General features: G+C 39.4%; 2 protein-coding genes across 2 annotated transcripts in view; one reads left to right on the forward strand and one right to left on the reverse strand.

Annotated features, from left to right (window-relative positions):
• The window catches only part of LOC132840435 (uncharacterized), a 370,465-nt gene that overhangs the window by 348,081 nt on the left and 617 nt on the right, over nucleotides 1-21,767 (forward strand). The gene's annotated exons all lie outside the window — the stretch shown is intronic.
• On the reverse strand, nucleotides 7,228-21,320 carry pop1 (POP1 homolog, ribonuclease P/MRP subunit). The gene is made up of 16 exons (XM_060862063.1): nucleotides 21,200-21,320; nucleotides 20,925-21,012; nucleotides 20,733-20,849; nucleotides 20,398-20,573; nucleotides 19,320-19,580; nucleotides 19,095-19,182; nucleotides 17,807-17,985; nucleotides 16,352-16,614; nucleotides 16,164-16,257; nucleotides 15,918-16,026; nucleotides 15,620-15,739; nucleotides 12,117-12,238; nucleotides 10,769-10,957; nucleotides 10,251-10,405; nucleotides 9,795-9,998; nucleotides 7,228-8,456 (listed from the first exon to the last, which is right to left on the reverse strand). Exons 2-16 carry the CDS (start codon nucleotides 21,010-21,012, stop codon nucleotides 7,688-7,690), a joined length of 2,934 nt encoding a protein of 977 aa, XP_060718046.1. The 5' UTR covers nucleotides 21,200-21,320; the 3' UTR covers nucleotides 7,228-7,687.

The raw sequence follows: 21,767 nt of genomic DNA on the forward strand, positions 1-21,767 counted from the left end.
CAGATTAGGTCACTGATGACCTACTCGACATGGCTACGTTTGTTGTCCAAGATTAAAGACTCAGTACATGGGGCAAGACACGGTTGAGGCCATTTAAACAACGGCGTTGGTTGAAATGATGGATGATGACCAAGGCCAACCTCAGGTCTCACTGCCACCTAATGCCCCCCCTTTGCGACATGGCCTGTGTGCTGAAGGAGGAGTTGCTGCTGAACTACAACCACCTCCACCACCGGGTATGATGGAGCACCAAAAGTAAATTAAAAGCATAGAGAGTGAACCAACTTGTCTTCCTAGCTCACAATTTGTAATGTGCTTTAACTCTCTTCATTTGAATATATTGTCTTCTGGTAAAGTAGGTTCCTGACTTTTGTATACTATCTGCTTAACTCACTTTGTTCTAGAGTAGTGTGATTTGAATTGTTATATTCTATACCATTGTTGATTTTTATAGTGTTGGTCCTTGTTGTTCTCTCAGCTGATTAATCAGGAGTAGTTTCAGTCTACCTTAAGGTGTGAATTGGGGGCAGGGCTTACCTATTTAAATTGAAGGTGAACCAGCCTACTCTTCAGTGTGCTTTAACTCTCTTCATTTGAATATATTGTCTTCTGGTAAAGTAGGTTCCTGACTTTTGTATACTATCTGCTTAACTCACTTTGTTCTAGAGTAGTGTGATTTGAATTGTTATATTCTATACCATTGTTGATTTTTATAGTGTTGGTCCTTGTTGTTCTCTCAGCTGATTAATCAGGAGTAGTTTCAGTCTACCTTAAGGTGTGAATTGGGGGCAGGGCTTACCTATTTAAATTGAAGGTGAACCAGCCTACTCTTCAGTGTGCTTTAACTCTCTTCATTTGAATATATTGTCTTCTGGTAAAGTAGGTTCCTGACTTTTGTATACTATCTGCTTAACTCACTTTGTTCTAGAGTAGTGTGATTTGAATTGTTATATTCTATACCATTGTTGATTTTTATAGTGTTGGTCCTTGTTGTTCTCTCAGCTGATTAATCAGGAGTAGTTTCAGTCTACCTTAAGGTGTGAATTGGGGGCAGGGCTTACCTATTTAAATTGAAGGTGAACCAGCCTACTCTTCAGTGTGCTTTAACTCTCTTCATTTGAATATATTGTCTTCTGGTAAAGTAGGTTCCTGACTTTTGTATACTATCTGCTTAACTCACTTTGTTCTAGAGTAGTGTGATTTGAATTGTTATATTCTATACCATTGTTGATTTTTATAGTGTTGGTCCTTGTTGTTCTCTCAGCTGATTAATCAGGAGTAGTTTCAGTCTACCTTAAGGTGTGAATTGGGGGCAGGGCTTACCTATTTAAATTGAAGGTTCTCCGCTACAGACGCTAGCGTCTGTAGCGGTTTGTAAGTATCTCTCTCTCTCATTGTAAACTTTGTGTCTAATACTGTTTTGCTATATTCTACCATACCTTAATTCTCACTCTTGACTGCAAATATGTGCCTTAAACCCATCTCTGTACTCAATTCCTACACTCGCAGACACTCTCGTCCACAGAGCAGAGGTCACAATCCCAGTAACCTCATCTACCCTCCTCTGTTGTGTAAGTCTCAAACAGTGGTGGTAGGTGGGCTCTGGAATTGCCAGTCTGCTGTGAAAAAAGCTGATTTTATCTCTGCTTTAACTTCCCATTACTCCTTTGATTTTCTTGCGCTAACAGAGACCTGGATATCCCCACAGAACACTGCTACACCAGCTGCTTTATCCTCTGCCCATGCTTTCTCTCACTCACCACGAGAAACAGGCAGGGGTGGTGGTACAGGTTTATTGCTGTCAAAGAAATGGTGCTTTACACCTCTCCTCTTGTCTCATTTAACCATCTCCTCTTTTGAATTCCATGCCATTTCAGTTACCTCTCCAATTAACCTTGTTATCATTGTTGTTTACCGCCCTCCTGGTCCCCTAGGTGACTTCTTGGAAGAAATGGACACACTGCTTAGTGCTTTCCCTTCTGATAGCTCCCCCCTGACAGTGCTTGGTGACTTCAACCTCCCCTCTGACAAGCTACATTCTTCTTCCCTCCTGTCTCTTCTTGACTCATTCACACTCACACTCAACAGCTACATCCCCACACACAAAGGAGGCAATGTGCTGGACCTGGTTTTCACCCGTCCTTCTCCAGCTACAGACGTGACTGCTACCCCACTACACGTCTCTGATCATCACCTGGTATCCTTTACCATCACTCTCCCTACCCTACCTAAAACTACCTCTCACCCCCTCGCTCTTACCCGCCGCAACCTTTACTCTGTCTCCCCTTCTTCTGTAGCTTCTGGCACTCTTTCTTCCCTTCCTGATCCTGAGTCTTTCTCCTCACTGCCCTTGGACTCGGCCACAGATACTTTCCTCTCATCTCTTTCCTCAACTATGGACTTCCTCTGCCCTATGTCCACTAAACCCAAGAAAACTTCTTGTTCTGCTCCTTGGCTTTCAGATATGCTGCGCAACAATCGAAGAGAGCTAAGATCATCAGAGAGAAAGTGGAAGAAATCACAACTTGATGCAGATCTTGATTCTTACCGAACACTCATGGCCAAGTTCTCCTCAGATGTGACTTCTGCCAAGACTTCCTTCTACAAGGAAAAGCTTGAAGCTTCCTCACATGACCCTCGGAAATTCCACAACATCATCTCTTCTCTGCTCAACCCCCCGGCTCCACCTTCTTCATCCTCCCTGACTGCAGAAGACTTTGCTTCTTTCTACCAGGAGAAGATTGAGGAAATCTGCCGGACCTTCACTTCAGCCCCGACTGCACTTACATCTCAGAGTATGGACTCCCCTACACCTTTGTTGTCACATTTCTCAACTGTAACAGCAGAAGAGATTCTAAAACTCATCCAGTCTTGCAATCCCACCACCTGCCCATTGGATCCACTCCCTTCCACTTTGCTGCAGACCATCTCGCAAGACCTTCTGCCCTTCATTACAACTATCACCAATAGATCCATAGCATCTGGTCAGGTACCAACTACCTTCAAGAGAGCAAGGGTTATTCCCATCCTGAAGAAACCTGCTCTGGATCCATCAGACATCAGTAACTACAGACCGGTATCACTTCTCTCGTTTCTTTCAAAAATTCTTGAACGCATTGTCTTTAATCAACTGTCTGTCTATCTCTCACAGAACAACCTCCAAGACCCCAACCAGTCTGGCTTTAAAGCAGCTCATTCCACAGAGACAGCCCTTTTAGATGTCTCTGAGAAACTACATGCTGCTAGATCAGCCAATCTCTCATCCGTCCTTATCCTCCTTGACCTTTCAGCAGCGTTTGATACGGTCAACCATAAGACTCTCTTAGCCACCCTCAGGAGTCTTGGGATATGCGGATCAGCTTGGGAATGGTTCGCTTCCTACCTGGAAGGACGCTCATATCAGGTAACATGGAGGGGAGTGACATCTGCTCCACGCAGACTCTCCACTGGCGTCCCACAAGGCTCAGTACTTGGTCCTCTTCTTTTCTCCCTGTATACTCACTCTCTTGGTGAAGTTATTTCCTCACATGGGTTCTCTTACCACTGCTATGCTGATGATACACAACTTATCTTCTCTTTCCCACCCGCAGATGCCACAGCTTCTGACCGGATCTCTGCATGTCTGGCAGAAATTTCATCATGGATGACTGCTCATCAGTTAAAGCTTAATCCTAGCAAAACTGAGCTGCTCTTCATCCCAGGTGATTCATCCCCAGGTCATGATCTTGCTATATCCTTACACAACGATCTGATCTCCCCGTCAGCCACAGCTCGCAACCTTGGGGTAACCATGGACAATCAACTGTCCTTTTCCTCTCATGTTGCTAATGTGACTCGCTCATGTCGGTTTCTTCTCTACAACATTAGAAGGATTCGACCATTTCTGTCCACACAGGCTGCTCAGGTACTTGTTCAGTCTCTTGTCATTTCTAGACTGGATTACTGCAATGCACTGCTGGCAGGTCTACATATGAACGCAATCCGTCCTCTGCAAATGATCCAAAATGCAGCTACCCGGCTTGTTTTCAACCTGCCAAAGTTCTCTCATACCACCCCGCTGCTGCGATCCCTCCACTGGCTTCCGGTAGCTGCACGCATCAGATTCAAAACACTGATGCTGGCCTACAAAGCCAAAAATGGACCAGCTCCCTCTTACCTCAAAGCCCTCATCACTCCTCGCACTGCACCCCGCACCCTCCGATCTACCAGCACTGCTCGACTGGTTCCACCATCTCTCAGGGTAAGAGGCAAGTATACTACAAGACTCTTCTCTGTACTGTAATGAAGCCCATGTAGGTTGAATATTTCAGTTTGAGAATTATTTTTGTAACGTGGTAGTTATTATCTGTTAAAACAGGTTATTTCATATTGATGCTTGGTTGTTCTATTTAAAACTTGGTTTGTTTATTACAAGTTTATTTTTACCGAGATTTAGAGGTTTGTATTTTATTACATCTTACAGATCTACCTCAGATTTTGTGTTGATTGTTCTACATTTACATTGCACAGATTTTCTAACATTTTATTTATTAAGTATTAAGTATAAGAGTTTATTTAACACATATTTAATCTTCATGTAAGATATAAGAAATATATTTGTTTAATTATTTAGTTTTAATAACAGTTTAAAACGTCTTATCAGCTGTCTCAAGTCCCTCATTCTAACCGGTTCTGAGGCCTCCAGCTCTTCTACCATCACCTGCATGGTAGCCATCTTATATTCCTCTACATTCCTTTTAACCCTTTCCTTCATCAGAGTGTTGATCACTTCTGTCAACCGAGCTTCTCTGACTTTACTGTCTCTCAGTTGGATCTCAAGTCTCTCTATCTCTTTCTCCAAGTATTGTCTTCTCTTGATGTTCTTCCTCTGCTGGAGCTTCTGGAACCAGCCACCTTTCTTGAGCCCCTCCTTCATCTCGGGAACCATATTCCTTGCTTTCTGCTTAAGTTCCTCAATCTGGAGCATCAAGCTGTCTTTATCAGCCTCAAATTCTCTGCTCATGTCATCTATTTCATTCAGCAGAACCTCCGTCTCTGATCATATCAAATAAGAAATCATTAAGAAACAACATGAGAAAAACACCAATAAGTATCAAAACATCAAAATCATGAAAACGTTCACACAAATTTCATACAGACTTTCAGACACAACATCCACAAAGAAACGTTCCCACAGCGTGAGTCATGAAGCAGCATGGAGTTCTCTCCAAAGGAAACTTGTGTTTTACAAACAGATCTTTTTTCCTCATGTTTACCTGAATGTCCTTTTAGCTTCTCAGTAATTTCTGCAAATGTACAAACTTGTAAAAGGCGATTTAATCTTCAGCTTCGTCTGAACACAGTTAGTGTTTGTGTGGTTGTCATGGAAACAGAACCCCAGCAAATTCAGAATCATCATCACTCAGGAATTTGGTGTTTAGATTAAAATTTATTAATTTAATACTTTTAACAATTCACATTGTTCAAAGCAGCTTTACAGACATATAAAAAACAAAATGAAAAATGAAAATAAATAAATAAACAAATAAATAAATAGAAATAAAAAACTTAAAAGGAAAAACAGGAAAACAGGCAAACAGGAAGTGAGGGCATACTGTATCTCAAGAACGCTGGTGTTAAACCCCCGTCTTTTACTGTTTTCTCACAAGTTGTTTTCACATGAGAGCAGGTGAGAACATGGTGGTGATGTGTGCATTTGATTTTTAGAGTGTGTCAATCTACATTTATCTAGAAGACTGAGAATAGAAAGAAAATGTCTTAATGACGCTGATTAACATTCTTATCCCACTCTAAACCTTGAAAAAACATGTTAAGTGTGAGAATCTGGGACCTTTATCTTTATATTTCTTTTCTGAAATACAAAAAGAACAAAATTTTGAAAAAAAAAAAAACTGAACAGACCCGTCACCAGAGGCAACACACACAGTTCTTACGTCCTTCCTAAACAGTTATTTGCATGACAGGGATTACTCTCCCAATAGCTTCCCCCCACACACACACACACACTGTACAGTATAAAAATCATTATTTCTATGGAAAGTCCTCTTAAAACCTAGAACTCTAACGTGTGTGTGGGGGGGGGATCTTAACTCCTTCCTTGCTGTCTGCTTTTTTTGCACATCATTTTCCAAATATTGCTCTGTTACAATCACACTAGTTCATTCATGTGTTTGTATGTGTAAGAATTATTATATTGCAAACCTACATTTGTACTTGCAGTTATACTGTATCTATTCTATTGCAATCTTACGTTTGTATTTAACTTCGCTGAAGTTGTACTTCTTTGTACAGCAGTTTAATTGCGGTTGTACTTCGATGTCCTATAGTTATGTTTTAAGGGTCAGCTTAAAATGTTTTGAAATATAAGATATTTTTAGCAAATTGGTTGGATCTCACGGATATCACATGGCATCTGATGAACATGCTGAGCATGGATCTTGTACATTAGGAATACACCAGGATTGAAGGAAGCTTATGCATTAAGTAATTGTTCCGATAGCTTAGTTTTGTCTTTCCTATTTACCTGCCAAATGTCTGTTTTAAATGTAAAATTACTCATTTTCTTAATAATTCTTTAGTCTTCAGATATTCTAACATATTTATCCAACATAGCGTTCAATAAGAACTGCTCAGTTCTGCTCAGTGAGCAACCTAAGTGGCTTTAGACATGTTTAGATGTCACAAAGCAGAACAGAAAGTAAAACATTCTGTAAATGTTAGCTCTTGAACCTGTGTTTACTTCTCAACTGACCATGTTGTTCACCATGTAATATGGATGAATCTGATAATATTTTGGTGTAGCCAGATTTATTCCATATGGTGACCCACATTCCTGACCATTTATTCTGACCAGTTCAAAACTGACTTACTAATATAATTTATAAATCTACTACAATTCTATAAACTGCATTATTTCATAGTGTAACTATCCGACCAATACATGTGGTTAACAGTTTCATGTAAGTAATGAAATACTAAATTCAGCACAGGATCAAAAACATATCTAAGTACAAATATTTTCTCCAAGCCGTTGGCTTTTATCTTTACCCCACATCAGTAGAACCGTAAAACCGTAGCAAAAGAGTAGAAGACTAATTAAGAGGATTAACAGCTGGAATATTGCCTTCTGGCCTTGCTGTGTATTTGTATCTGCTTCAAAACTGAATCAGTTTATCTGCTGGTTACAATCATATCATCATAGAAATCCTACAAGCATTCAACCACTCATTGTTGAAATATAATTTTAATGAGAATCTTATCTGGATGCACGGATCTCAAAATAAAAATTTAAATACAATTCAGTGCAAGTTAATATTTACAGGAATGGCAACAATTTTATTGATATTGCCAGTATTAAACTTTTACTCAAAAATCAAAACATTATGAAAACAAGTTCAACAAATCAGATGTTTCAATACATTACATCAGTCCAGATGATACCTGTGGAAAAAATATATATATAATTTTTTATTTTTTATTTATTAGGTTAAATGAACCTTAAACCGAATTTAACTTATCAACTATCAGATTAAATGTAGCCTGTATCCAAAAAGAAATTTCAAAGGCCTTAATATGCAGGAGGGAAAAAAAGAGCTTAGATGTAGACTTGTATTAGTACACTCGATTAAACTTTAGGCATTGATGCTGATCCATTCAGGGATTAGTGATATAGTGACTAAGCAGTGCTTCATGCTTCTATATGGAGTCTTGCAAAGCGGTACTGGAGTGAGGTGGGATTACGCAGAAGCACGACGCCCCGCTGATCTGCCGATTGCATGAGAAGCATTTGTAGGAGGCCCACCATACTTACAAACCCTAAAGCCTCCCCAGTTCCTGTTGCCAGGGAGAAATCACCCTGTACCACCCAGCCTACTGTCATGCGGGTACAGTGAGATGATATATTAGGCAGACTTTCAGTCCATAATCCTTGTATTAAAGTGGGTTTGGAAAGAGACTCAACACATACATGGCCAGGATCTGTAGTTACTGATGCATTGGGCTCAGAAAGAGAATCTCTGAGCATAACAGAAGCTCCAGAGTGTTGATTAATACATACAAGATCAGGGCTAGGGTCATCCTTTTGAGGAATGTTGCAGTCTTGTTCTTTCTTTATACCAGAACAGCTCAGTGCAGCTTCACCTTTCTTGCCTCTCCTTTTCAGCTGGAGCTTTATGTGGTCTGCGTGTTGCGGTTCATTTGGGCCACTCCACTGGGGGTCATCACGCAAGTGTTGCAAGTCTTCAGTTGTTGGCACACAAAGCATGGCATGAAGCGCAGGCCGCCCCTTACTAAGAACGCACACACGCACCCACAAAATACACTGCTTCCACTGTTCCTGTAGAGACACAGCAAGTGCAGGGCACAATGGCAAGGCACAGCGAGCAATCTGTGCTCTCCGAGTCCGTGAGGAAGATGGGCGACACCAGACTGACAACTGCCTCAGCACCTTACGGCTCCTACAAAGAAAATCCATAGCTTCATTGAGAAAAACATCCTCTCACTTAATACTTTAGTTTTAGTATAATATGAGCTACACATTAGGCTTTTGATGACTGACAGTATTCCAGGTTTGCCAGCTATTGTGATGAACATTAAGTCAGACGATTTGAAAATGTGCTTTGCAGTTGTATTTTTTTTAATGCACAAAATTATTGGCACCCATCTGTAAAAATAAAAATCATGATTATATAAACAGACAATAAGTGAAAAGTTTCAACTAATTCGACTCTGTTGTTGCCTTTAACCAGGTCTTGTTCCACTGGACTAAAAAAAACAAGGTACACAAATTCCATTGTTATTCATTATGATAGAAAATATACATACATATCGTCGCTGTCGGGTGGAATCCTCGTATCTCCAAAACCGTTATTTTTCAGGAAATTAAAAAAACGCTGTACCTTATCTGCAGTGCACAGGGTTTAGTCCGTGTTGCAGTGGATTGTCTTGCACTAAATTCCTGTCAGACGAGCCCAGTGTTTTGAAGACATTTACCTCAGAAGACGTGTTGATTCGTTGCGACTCTTCTTGAGGAGAAATATGCCGCGAATCTCTCCCACGGAGTGAGGAAGAGGTGGACAGTTGAAGTGTCCAATGGAGTTAAGAGATTTGCGCTCAAGCTATTTTCAAGACTTTAGATTGGTTAATAACTTGTAAAAATAACAGACCCACGTAGGGACTGACCAATAGCATCGATATGTGAAAAAATATGAAATTGACCAAATTTGGACATACGAGGTTTCCGCCCGACAGCGACGATATTCACATACACACACTCACTGTCCACTTTTTTTTATGTGAAAATACCAGTAGATCTGCAGATTCTAAAATATTCGAACCAGCCCATGTGGCAACAACAACCGTGCCACAATTAACATTACAGAGATCACATTTTTCCACATCCGAGGGTTTGATGTGAACAGTACCTCAAGCTTTTGACCTGTATGTGAATGAGTGTATGCACCATGCTGCCACATGACTGCATTATAAAGAACAAGCTATCAAAATACTGTTGTTCACCATCCACCTATCTCCATCCAACTCAACACAGTAATTATGAAGCAATTTTAGCAAAAAAAGAAAAGCCAAACAAAAAATGATCAGGTCCCAAACATGCAACATTGACAAACAAATACCAGAATGTTTATCGATTAGTTAACAAGTCTATACAATATCTAGATTTCAGTGTGCTCATAGTGGACCAACAATTTATATACTAATATATCTCTCATATTTATTAAACAGAGCTGGAATTTAAGATTTGAAAGAGTTAATATACAGCATTAAAACTACTTTACCTCAGTACAGTTAAAGCAGATGCTGGGTTTAGGCTTTCTCCTGAGAGTGATGGCACATCTTTCATTTGAATTGTCTTGGTGTCTTGTATGTCTTCATGTTGTTTCACTTTCTCCTCCCATTCCTCTACCAGCTGTTGCCAGAGGCATCGGAAAGGAGCCACACAGCCATATTTGATGTAGTTTGTCCGTTTGGAAGGCGGGTACCTGCATGTAACCGCAAAGAAATGGCAAATGTATCATTAACAATAACCTCAAGTACAACACCACATGTCAGAATGCTAGGTTTCTGCTAAACCAAGAATTTCCAAAAGTGTTGTGTCCTGTTTAGGAAGCTATTAGAACATTAATAGGCTCCAGAAGAGGTGCTAATTATTGCGGAATCAAACAAGGTGGCAATAATTCAACAGTAATAAGACAAGGTGTCAGAAATGACATTTTTAAATTAAGTTTTTGCACCTCTTAAACTTTTCCAGCAGTTCAATCTCCTGCTGCTCCTGGAAGAGGACACCTGCAGGGCAGTCTGGGTAATCATGGGGAAAGTGGGGCATGCTTCTATTCTGGAAGTGTTTTAAACTCATCTGGAGACCCCCAACACGTACACCAGAGTACACCTAATACAGGTTTACATAGGTCAAGGGAAAAGAGTACACACACTATATGAATACCTGAAAGATTCCATTTTAATTATATTTTAATTATAATTATATTTTAGTTTAAACGATATCACTTTAAACCCACACCTTCTAACAGGTCTGGTGACAGCATTGAAATGCTGGAGATGCTAGTATGTCAAACACTTTTAAAAACAATTAGTGGATGGTAATAGTAGTTGAGCAGGTTAACTCTGAGATAATAAACTTGTCTGTAGTTTATTTACATTTTACAGGTATTTGACTCCAAAGTACACAAAGTAAACTTTACCAGGATGCCAAGTGCTTCTAAAACTGTATGTATAAAAAGAATGTTGTCTTTACCAAAGGTGTCCAAAATGCCATGCCCCAACCCTTGGGCAAAAGCAAGTCCCAACCGGACCCCCATCCGAGCCGCTCCTCTCCCAGCTGTTTTCCTGCCTGGTTAACCAGCAGAATTGGCACTCGGCCTTGTGCAGGGGTTGGCAACCTGGAGCCTGGAACTAATAACTCCCTCTTCATCCTGTTTAGATCCTGACACATACACACTTTTGTTTCACACTAAGCATGCAATTTTCACTGTGATTAATGTACTGGTGCCATTATGGCAGGCCAACAAATTAATTGTGACTCACTAGCTCATCTTTCATGCAGTCAAGCTCACATAGTTCTTAATTAGAAACAACATGTTCATAGCTACTCATTCATGTAATTATCTTATCAGCCTATCAAGTGTCAGATCACATCAGCCATCAGAGCTGTGATCTTTACTGTGGCATGGCTGTGGCACTGTGGCATCTCCCGGAATTTTTTCCCGGAACTACTTCGGGTCACAGGGAGCCTGTGCCTATCTCAGGCGTCATTGGGCATTGAGGCAGGATACACCCTGGACGGAGTGCCAACCCATCACAGGGCACACACACACACACTCATTCACTCAAACAGAAAAGCATGTCAGAACCTTGAGACAGTCAGGTTCCACTTCGGTCAGCCAAGAACAGTGAGCAAGAAGGTGCAATGGGCACAGGCTCACCAAAACTGGATAATTGATAACTAGAAAATTTATAAATATCGATTTCTGCAGATGTCAGGCTCCGAATTTGAAGCCAACAGCATGAATCCATGGATCCAACCTGCCGTGATTCAACATTCCAGGTCAATGGGAGTGGTTTAATAATGTACAAAATGTTTACTTGGCAGACTTTCAGCCTGTTAATTCCAATCAATCATTGCTTGAATGCCTGAATCTATTTGATAACTGTTGTGAACCATATGCATCCATTCCTGTACAATTTATTCATCTTCTAATGGCTAATTCCTGACTGCACCATGCAACAAGTAAATAAAGGTTGTCTAAGAGGTTTCTTGAAAATAACAATGTACTTCATTAACCTTCCCAGTAACCAGTTCTGAATCCAAGAGAATACCTTTGGGATGTGATAACAGGAGATTTAGAACATAAAAGGGCATGAAATCTGCAAGAATTGCATCATATAATCATGTCAAGGTGGACCGGAATCTTGTGGCATCCATTCCATGAAGATTTAAGGCTGTTTTGAGAGCAAACATAGGCCTTAATAAAATGCTCAGTGAGTGTATATTACACATACACACACAAAATAAGCTATACATGCAAAAACAAACTATATGGATTGGTGTGTGTGTGTGGAGTGAGTGAGCGAGCGAGCGCTACCTGTTCTGAAATCTTATTGCTTGTAACATTCTCTCTGAGAGACTTGTCCCATAGAGCACTCTGAGCACACACCGAAGGGACTCCTCTAAGTATCAAATTTCTTCTTTGTTCTTCATCAACACCTACGACACACAAAAAAGTTTACACATTTCAAACCAATAACAGGAGTGTGGTAATGAAAAGGAAAGTGGATCTATTAATATATATCCATTAATATATCTATTAATATCTATTTAGATGATCTCTATTTAGATAATATTAGCCTGAGGCATCTAGAGATCTATCAGCTCCAGTTAGACTCTGCAATACTAAAGAGGAGATGCCAATTGCATGTGGTCTTTTGCATCAATACAAAATTTGTCGGACTGTAAAATGAATAAATCACACCCTCCAGTATCACCCATACGAGGATGGGTTCCCGTTTGAGTATGGTTCATCTCAAGGTTTCTTCCTTTACCATTCAAGGTAAAGGTTTTCCTCACCACTGCTGCCTCAGTCACCTCAGACTCTCTCATTCGGGATAAATACAAACACATTTAAATATAACTAATATTGATCTTGAATTTTGTATTATATTATTCTTTATAATAACCTTTTGTTCTATGTTTTTGTTCTGTAAAGCTGCTTTGAGACCATGTCAATTGTGTAAAGCGCTGTACAAATAAACTTGAATTGAAAAATTTTTTTTAAAATGTCCAAAAACATGCAATGTATGTACCAGTTTTAAACAATTTTTACAGTTATTTTAATGATTATTTGCATGGAGAGCCCAGCAGAAATAGTCACCCCAATATTACTAAAACTTTAAGGCAAGTTCTTTTCTTTTCTTGTTATACTCTTAAGACTTTGGGTGCGAGATTAAAGGACAAATACAAAACAACATAACTGAAATTCTGATTTCATTTCCTGATTTTAACCATTTAAGATTTGTTAAAGAACTTAAAACAAACATAGCACCTTTTGCCTGAACCCACAATATGTTCAACTGATCAAAAATATTGGAACAAGTGGCATTTTTCTTGTTGTTCAACGGTATCCTGTTAAATGTATTCATTTAAAAGAATACTAATGGAAAAGTAATGCGAAAATAATGGTAAGGCCAAAGTGTAGAGAAGGAATGGACAAAACATACAAGCTCACTGATCAAGCCCAGTGGAGGTAGTGTCATGGATTGTGGGTGCACTGGTTCTTCTGAATGAGCTCGCTAATCTTTATTGATGATGTAACTCATAGCGGTAGAAGCAGAATCAATACAGAAGTCTATAGAAACATCCTGTCTGCCAATTTACATGAATATAATTTGGAGTAATTTCATCATGCAGCAAGACGATGACTGAAAATACACTGGCAAAGAGGAGACCAAAAGGAGAAAGTGTGGTACAAGCCTAGAAAATAAGAATGCAATAGATATTATATCAGTGAGTTGCTGGTTTGATGCAGCTATTGCAAGCAAAGGCATATGCAAAAAATGTTCTAGTAATTTTGCTCATCTACAACCAGCATGGTCTGCCACCAATGGTGTGATGTTCCAAGTTGTGTAACACATTGGAGTAAATATAAAAAAGGAATCTAAAATCCTAATGTCATATATTCATCCTCTGATCTCCAAAGCACAATATCTTCAGCGTATAGCCAATACAAAAGAAATTGCCTTTGTCATTCAATACGTTTGGAGGTGACCATTTTGGGCAGAGCTCTCCACAAAATAATAATTTAGTTAACTTTTAAAATCATTCATTAAAATACTGCAACACTGGTACATACATTGTGTGTTGCACGTCATGTTTAAATGATTGTTGCCTATCATTATTGATACAAAGATTTATCTTTGTACCATACTGTAATTATAATGAAATAAGACTCAATTTTGGCTTGCGAAAACAGTGGCTTTGTAGTAGATTTGGTAAATGTGACCTTATTTATCAGATCTTTTAAAAATGTAACAAAGCTAAAATCTTTAAAAAAGCTAAAATATCCCAGGGTCTCTGAAAACAGGAGTGAGGTATCTCACTATGGGAAAAATCTTAGGAGTAACAGATGCAGGAAGCACCAATAACATTATTTGTAAGTTGACAGACCAATCATGGCAGAAGGTCCCTTCTTCATTCTTTGGATATTGGGTTCTTGTGATCATTAGCAGGACGTTTGAGAATCTAGTGCATGGACACTTTTTTTCCTGGGACTCCTACAGAATGTTGAAAACAGCTGCCTCGAGTTTGTCGTTCCACAGACATAAGAATCCTTTACAGCCGAAACTATAAATATGTTTTTATCAGTCTTAGTGTGCAACTGTAAGTGTGGACGAGATACCTCACTCCTGAAATCAGAGAACTGGAACAAATAACCTAAAATTCTCCTTCAAACATTTGTTTGGATTTTTTTTTACTATGGGATAAGGACAGTATTGAAAATGTGCTAATAAAGTATTCCAGCAAATTGACTGTACATAAACAAATTTAACAATTCTTCAAAAATTAAATACAGGGACATATGAGGTGGGGGGGGGGGGGGGGGGATAATCACATAGCAAGCCAAAGACAGCCCTGTAAAATCCAGCCTATAAAATTCCCAATGCCCAATACCCCACTATACAATGTTCTTGACTGAAATTTCCTTGAAAGGTGCCCAAGTGGTGGCTGTCTTTGGTAAAATGCACTGTCAGAACCTCTGAAGTTTAAAAATGCCTTCACAATCCAATGAGAAAGGTGCTGCCATAAAATAGATTGAAACCTATAAGAATCAGCCAATGAGATTTTTCCCCCATATAATGACCACGGCTATGGCAATGGCACTAATCAGGCACAAACAATGAAGCAGCTCCTCCACCAATTAGAAAAAGACACAGGAGATAGGAATCCCTACCCAAAATCATCACGCCCCACGAAGCATGGATGAAGCAAGGTTTCTTTTTACTTTTGCTCTGCCACCCACAGAACTAGCAGTCACGATGATGAAAGAGACCGCCCAAAACCATTTAGGAAAAACATGAGTAGAATTTTGTCATAGCAGGTTCAATTTCTTAATATATCCCAAGCAAATTATAGGTCATTTGCCGCAACAATGAATACATCCGCTAGCAAAAACAGTGGCATTCTGGGACGTACCCTGATGGGTCTTGTTGAAGATAACTCCCAGTTTCATATCCTCGGCAATGCCATGATTAGTCTGTTAACTGTTGCTTCTAAGCTTGGTTATGGCTGAAGTGTTTCCCATAGTGAGATGTTTGAGAACAAATGTTTAAATAAGATCTGTAAATTGGTGAAATATTGTTACAGGGCAGATGTAGCCTGAATAATACATTCCTGATTTGGGAAGTGCATTCCAGCTTTAAGTGTGTTAGCTTGCTTACACAGTCACATTAAACAGCAGACAGACAACTTGCCAGAAAAATTCATGTGGTATCCAGTTATTCTACAACATGGTGATAGGACTAACGAATCGTTCTTGAGGCATGTCCTCACAGATTTATACATGGTGTATGTAACATTTTCATGAGTGATCACCTTGGGACAAATGAAGGTCTGGTGGAGCGTTTCTCTTTTTCACAGACAAAGACAGTCTTGGGTCGTCTACAGTCAGCCCTAGAACACACCCTGCCGGGAGCTCAGCCGTAGCGTCTATACCTAAACAATTTTAAACAACAAAATTTTTAAATATTCTTCTAAATGAATCAAAACATTATATGATTGTCTATATATGAGCTCAATTTGCTGCACCAATGGACAGGACAAAAAAAAAGCTAATAACTGCTTGATTCCTGGAAGGTAAGTGTGAGATGGCAATAAAAAAAAAAATATATACCCCTCAGCAGCTGAAAAACATCTGCTTGCTGGCGATGTAGGGACATGGTATCCTCTTCCTTACACGCCTCTGGCCACCAGAAAGGGGATGCAGTTGATTTGTTAATATTCTAAAAAAACAATTATTATTTTTAGCAATCTTATAAGACCAGCTTACACATCAAGGCTAAATGAACTAGCCTCTGTACTGAGGCATCATTATGAGCACCACCGTCCGCTTTACTGCTCAACATGCAACTCGTCTCACCTCACACTGAGTTGCTGGTACAAGTATCTCAGATAGCACAGAGTGGGAGAGCGGACCTATTAGACGATACCGTACTATTTCCATGGAGAGATCACTGTTAAAAAAAAAAAAAAAGACAATAAAATACCATACAGAACTTGCATTCAGTTTTTTTTAAATATACATGTGATGCCACTTTAACTGCTCACCTGATCACAATCTCAGTCTTACAAGACACCCAACTAACAGGAGTCGTAAGTGAGCGAGTGCCATCACCCACAATTTTTTTGGCAGGATAGTCCTTATTTTCAGCTTCACGTTTCCTCTTCCTTTTGGTACACTTTGGCTTACAGATTCCGTCAGAAGATGTAGGTGGTTTTTCTGCCAGCTTCTCTATGGGGACAGCTTCCACAACAGCAGGAGCCACTGCCTCAAAACTCTGGCACACTGCCTGCAATTCTGGTAGAATATCCTAAGATACACATGCACACAGAGCAAAATATGCAGTTGCTTGCCACTGTATTAGATGCACCAACCATATGGCCAAAAGCATGTAGACACCTGATTATCACAACTATGTGCATGCTGAACATCACATTACTCTTCTGTGATGGCTTTCCACTAGAATTTGGAATGTGAGAATTTCTGGGTTCCTGTATCTGCCCGCACTTTGCACATCCTGGACTGCATCATGATTCCTCTAATCCTCTAGCACTTCTTAACTGGTCCCACTATCTCTCAGGGTATATGGAAGGCATGCAAAGTCCCAACTATTTATGAGTACTTACATTAGCACTTTAAAAATGTGTTGACTTTGTGCATTTCTTTCTATATTACCTCCCCAACAGTGTTTTGTAGACTGATGATATTCTTAGTAGTGACCATGTAAGCCAGTATTTGGATGCATTTGATAACATCAAAGCACCTCTGTAAGTCACCGGATAAGGGCATCTGCCAAATGTCATACTACACTAACCTTGGCAAGCCACATCTTCATGGATGTTGCTTTGTGCACAGGGGAACTGTCATACTTCCAATAGAATTTCCTTAAGCCTAAATCTTTAATGTTAAAACATACAAAGACATTCAAGGCAGTTGTGTACTTTGGGGCATCAGTTTGGGAAAGAACCACATATGGATAAGATAGTCAGGGGTCAACAACCCTTTGGCTATGTAGCATACCATGAATATAGACATTTATTATAATAATAATAATAATAATAATAATAATAATATCATCTGTAGTAGCTGAATCTCTGCTGGTGCTCTTACTAATTTGGTAGTAACAGTTGTGTATAATTAAAAATAAGGTAATATTTTGGTTTGTGTACACATTATACACTGATATTTCTAGCTAGTTTAAAAAATGTATATTGTTCAGCATAGAGTAGTATTGGGAGTTACCATGCAGGAGCAAAAAATGTTTTAGGATGAGCTTCACTGTAGTCATATGTAACTACCTACTACTATGCTTATTAACGGTTTATAGGTTCAAGGTTTACTGGTAAAACGTCAAACTTTGAAAAACTTTGTTATTAAAATTAGCAAGGAACATAAAACAAGGAAGAAAGGCAAGGAAATGCAAATGATTGTACCTTATGAGCAGTTATAAGGGAGGTGTACCAACTGGCTCATCAGTGTGTACACACACAATCACACACTACCTGTTTTAGGGAGGGATGTGCCCAGATCCACAGCTGTCTGTGAGGTGATGTATTACAGCAAGGCCTCCAGAGAAAGTGCACAGGGCCCAGAGGCTGGTGAGGGTAATGATCAGCCTTGTAAAGCATAACTCTCCCCTCTTTCTGCCCTGACACACACGATGCTGCTGCAAAAGTTGGGCCTGCAAGTGTTGAAAATACTTTATGATTTGAAATAACAAGATTATGCTTAACGTTACAATCTTACAATATACTGTTGCCGCTTTTTACATGATATTTCTTGCATGACGACATTTTGCTCAGTTTTATTTTAAACTTTGACATTTTGCTCAGTTTTTTTTTACAACTTTGGGATTTGTGGGCTACTACTGCAAGCTTTTGCATAAAATGTACATTTTTATTCAACATGTGTGTAGATGCACTGCACTAGCAATAGAATTATATGATGCTTTGTGCTGCGTCTAGTTTATTTGGTTCTGGAAAGTCTGTATGTCGTCCATTCATCCTAAAACATCCGTCTAGAACAAAAAATCCTACCAAAGCATGATCATGAAACACTTGTAGGTCATCATGTGTCATCAATGTGCATCGTACCACCAACACACACACTATAAAGCCAAATATTTTTGGACACCTGACCCTCACACCTACATGTACTTTTTTTTATCATCCCATAAGAATTTTTGAACTTTTGCTGTTACTAATCTCCAATAGATTTTGGAACATGGTGGGGGGATCTGCTCATTCAGCCCTAAGGGCATTAGAGAGATTTGGCACCGATTTTGGTCAAGAAGCCCTTGCATGCAGAACGCATACTAGTTAACCCCAAAGGTCTCCAGTGGGGTTGAGGACAGGCATCTGTTTAGGCCACCTGGGTTTCTCCACTCCACCCTTGTAAAACCAAGTCTTTATGCTCCTTTCTTTGAACACAGGCGCACTGTCATGCTGAAATTTGTGTGTGTTGGCTTCTTGTTTGTGTGAGTTCCAGTGAAGAGAAAATGTACTACTACAGCATACAAAGACATTCTATACAGTTGCCTGCATTGATTCTGTGGTAACAGTTTGAGGAAAGCCCACTTATTGGAGTGATGGTCACATGTCCACAAAAGACACATAGCCATAAAGTGTGTATTTAAACTGACTATTTGAACTGAAAAGACAATTGGGAGTAGTTCACCTCAGTGACCTCAGTGTAACACACATGAAACTGGAATTTTTAAGTGTTATGCAAGTTTAAAGTGTTAATTCTATGGTATTGTGTTGGAGCTCTAAAATGATGATAAATATACACCTGCGTCTTTGTTAGTGAGCCTGGAGAGTGCATTCAGTAGTTGTTCCTCTGGACCAATGAGCTCCAAGCAACAATAGTATGAGAGGTCCTGAATACAAAAAAATAATAAAAAGTGTAAAAGAAATAAATAAATGAACCAAGAAAGAGAAAGCAGAAAAAATGAAGAACAGCTTGAGACATTAATGCTATAACCAAGAGTGACTTTGAGACAAACAGCAAGCTGACCTGCAGCAAACAGCCAGAATTCATGGCCCTATAGCTGGCTCTGTAGCACTTGTAAGTGGGTCTATCTCCAAGACAGTAGCCCCATTTCTTCAGCATATGAAAACGCTTGGCATGCCAGATATGAGTCTCTAACCATTTATTTTTACGCTGACGTCGGTTGAACTCCAGCAACAAGCTACCATGGCGGCGGCGGGCACGCCGACTTTTAGTCTTTGACTGCTCCTTTTTCTCTTTCTTGCCTGCCTGCTGACTCTTCTCCAACTAGAAAACAGATATAAGGTCACAACACTACAAGCAGATGTTATTCACACAAAGAGATAATAAGGTAATGCAATAAGACACAACAGTGTGTGCATTACCATAATGTATCACATATAAGCAAAAACATGCATTGAAGCAAAGTAAATCCCACAAATTGACCAAAAAAATAATCATTTTAAATCATTATAATGAATCATTTTCACAAAAAATTTTTTCTGCCACACAATGTAGTCTGTTTGCAGTAGGCTACTTTGATGCAGTCACAGGTCTTTATATATAGTGGCTTCAAAAGTAATTAATAAGTAAAAGTAAGTAATTTGTATATAGTGGCTGTGTGGCGCTGGTGTGCAATGCATTTAGGGAATGGTTGAATTAGGATTGCTCAAACCATTCTACATAAATGCAAATGGTATTTGGTAGACAAGCAACTGAGGATTAAGGGTCTTGCTCAAGAGCCCAGCAGCGACCTTCCGATCAGTAGTCCAACCTTAACCACCAAGCTACCAGTTCCCTTTTAGAGCCAAAATTAAGATTTTGGGTGTTTGTTGGAGAATGAACGTAACTACGTATCATCTGTTTAATTTTACCAAAACATAATAATGATTCATAATAATTAGGTACATTACTTAAATCCATACAGTGATAAACTACCAAAGCCTTTTATATTACATCCTTAGAAAACATTTTTATCATTAGCGGTCAGGAAAGATTAATTATAACCATTCTAATTTTAAGTATGGGTGTATGAGGTTTCTAACCACACAACAAACAGAAAATTACAATCCATACTTTAAGGGCTTGGCAGAAAAATACCTACCACTCTCTGTGCCATCTCTCTAAGTCGGCACGGCAGTCTCTTGGTGTTGTGGCTCATGGCTCTTCGGCGCATGTGCTTCGGCAGAGCTCCAAATACATGAGAGCTACCTGTCGTCTTTGTGACAGCCCTCAACATGGCACTGACTTCTGCAGCTCGAGCTTTGGCAAAGAGTGATGCTAGAGAAAAAGGCCATTTAACATTCAGCAAAAGAGAGAAACATAACTGGCACACAAAAATTGAAAGGACAGTGAAGAAGTAAGATATATATTAAAAATAAAAAAGAAGACAGGTCAGATAACTTAGTTTAAATGCTGTTTCACTGTGTGTATCCTAACCAGTGATGTATGTAGGCAGTGCCTGCTCATGTCTATCCTGATTCCCCTTCATCCTGCTGCTTTGGTGCTCTTGTGGCCCCCTCATGTGCTGCTGCTGCACACAATCAGAACTCCGACCTAGATATGATATATTTCAGAATTAGCTCAAAAGCTAAAAACATAGAAGTATTTCACAACTTTTCTTAAACAAACCTGTGCTTTCACGACACTCAGAGAAAGTCACGTTACTTGGCTGATTTCTCATTTTCTTCTGTCGCATTCTGCCTTTGGCTCCCGACATCTAAGACAAAAACAATAAACACATGTTAAACTTTGCTGGGATTTCGCACACTGGTGTATATATCAATATATAATATATGCCTATGTCTAGCCACTTAAATGGAAAATACGTGCACGTTTCCAAACGTAAAATGCATTTTCTGAATTACAACCACTGTGTACATCAGACATGAATGTACAATACTTACTGTGTTGGTTGGTTGGATCAAGAAAACCTAACTAACTAATGGTATTGAACTAAGCTGTGCTTCACTACTGAGCACACCAGCTACAAGACACAGCCATAAAAACACGTGTAGCAGCACTTCCGGTACCTCCTGCTTATGGGTAATGTAGTAATCCGCTCGTGTTCTGCCTTCCCTTGTTTTTTGGTTTTGTTTGTTTTTGTGTTTTGTTTTGTTTTTTTTTACTATATAATGCACAGTTATAAAAGGGAACTTATTTTATAATTACACTATTACAACCTCTGGCTTGCTCATTTAGTGATCATTTAAATTCAAGAGATATTTAAGAGAATATATATTCCAGTAAAGTCCAGCAAAGTTTAACAGTAAAGTCAGAGGAGGTCAGACAGGAGTCTCCTTGGACGATGATGTTTGCAGATGACATTGTGATCTGTAGTGAGAGCAGGGAGCAGGTGGAGGAAAACCTGGAGAGGTGGAGGTTTGCGCTGGAGAGAAGAGGAATGAAAGTCAGTCGTAGTAAGACTGAGTACATGTGTGTGAATGAAAGGGAGGGAAGTGGAATAGTAAGGTT

This window comes from Tachysurus vachellii, chromosome 25, assembly GCF_030014155.1.
Source record: "Tachysurus vachellii isolate PV-2020 chromosome 25, HZAU_Pvac_v1, whole genome shotgun sequence".
NCBI classification, from domain to species: Eukaryota; Metazoa; Chordata; class Actinopteri; order Siluriformes; family Bagridae; genus Tachysurus; species Tachysurus vachellii.

Coding starts and splice junctions, on each gene's coding strand:
- pop1 (XM_060862063.1), bottom strand. CDS start 21,012: ATGTCGGGAGCCAAAGGCAGAATGCGACAGAAGAAAATGAGAAATCAG. Junction 16,258..16,351: donor AAGACTGAGATTGTGATCAG/GTGAGCAGTTAA, acceptor TTTTTTTAACAG/TGATCTCTCCATGGAAATAG. Junction 16,027..16,163: donor TACCAGCAACTCAGTGTGAG/GTGAGACGAGTT, acceptor TTGTTTTTTTAG/AATATTAACAAATCAACTGC.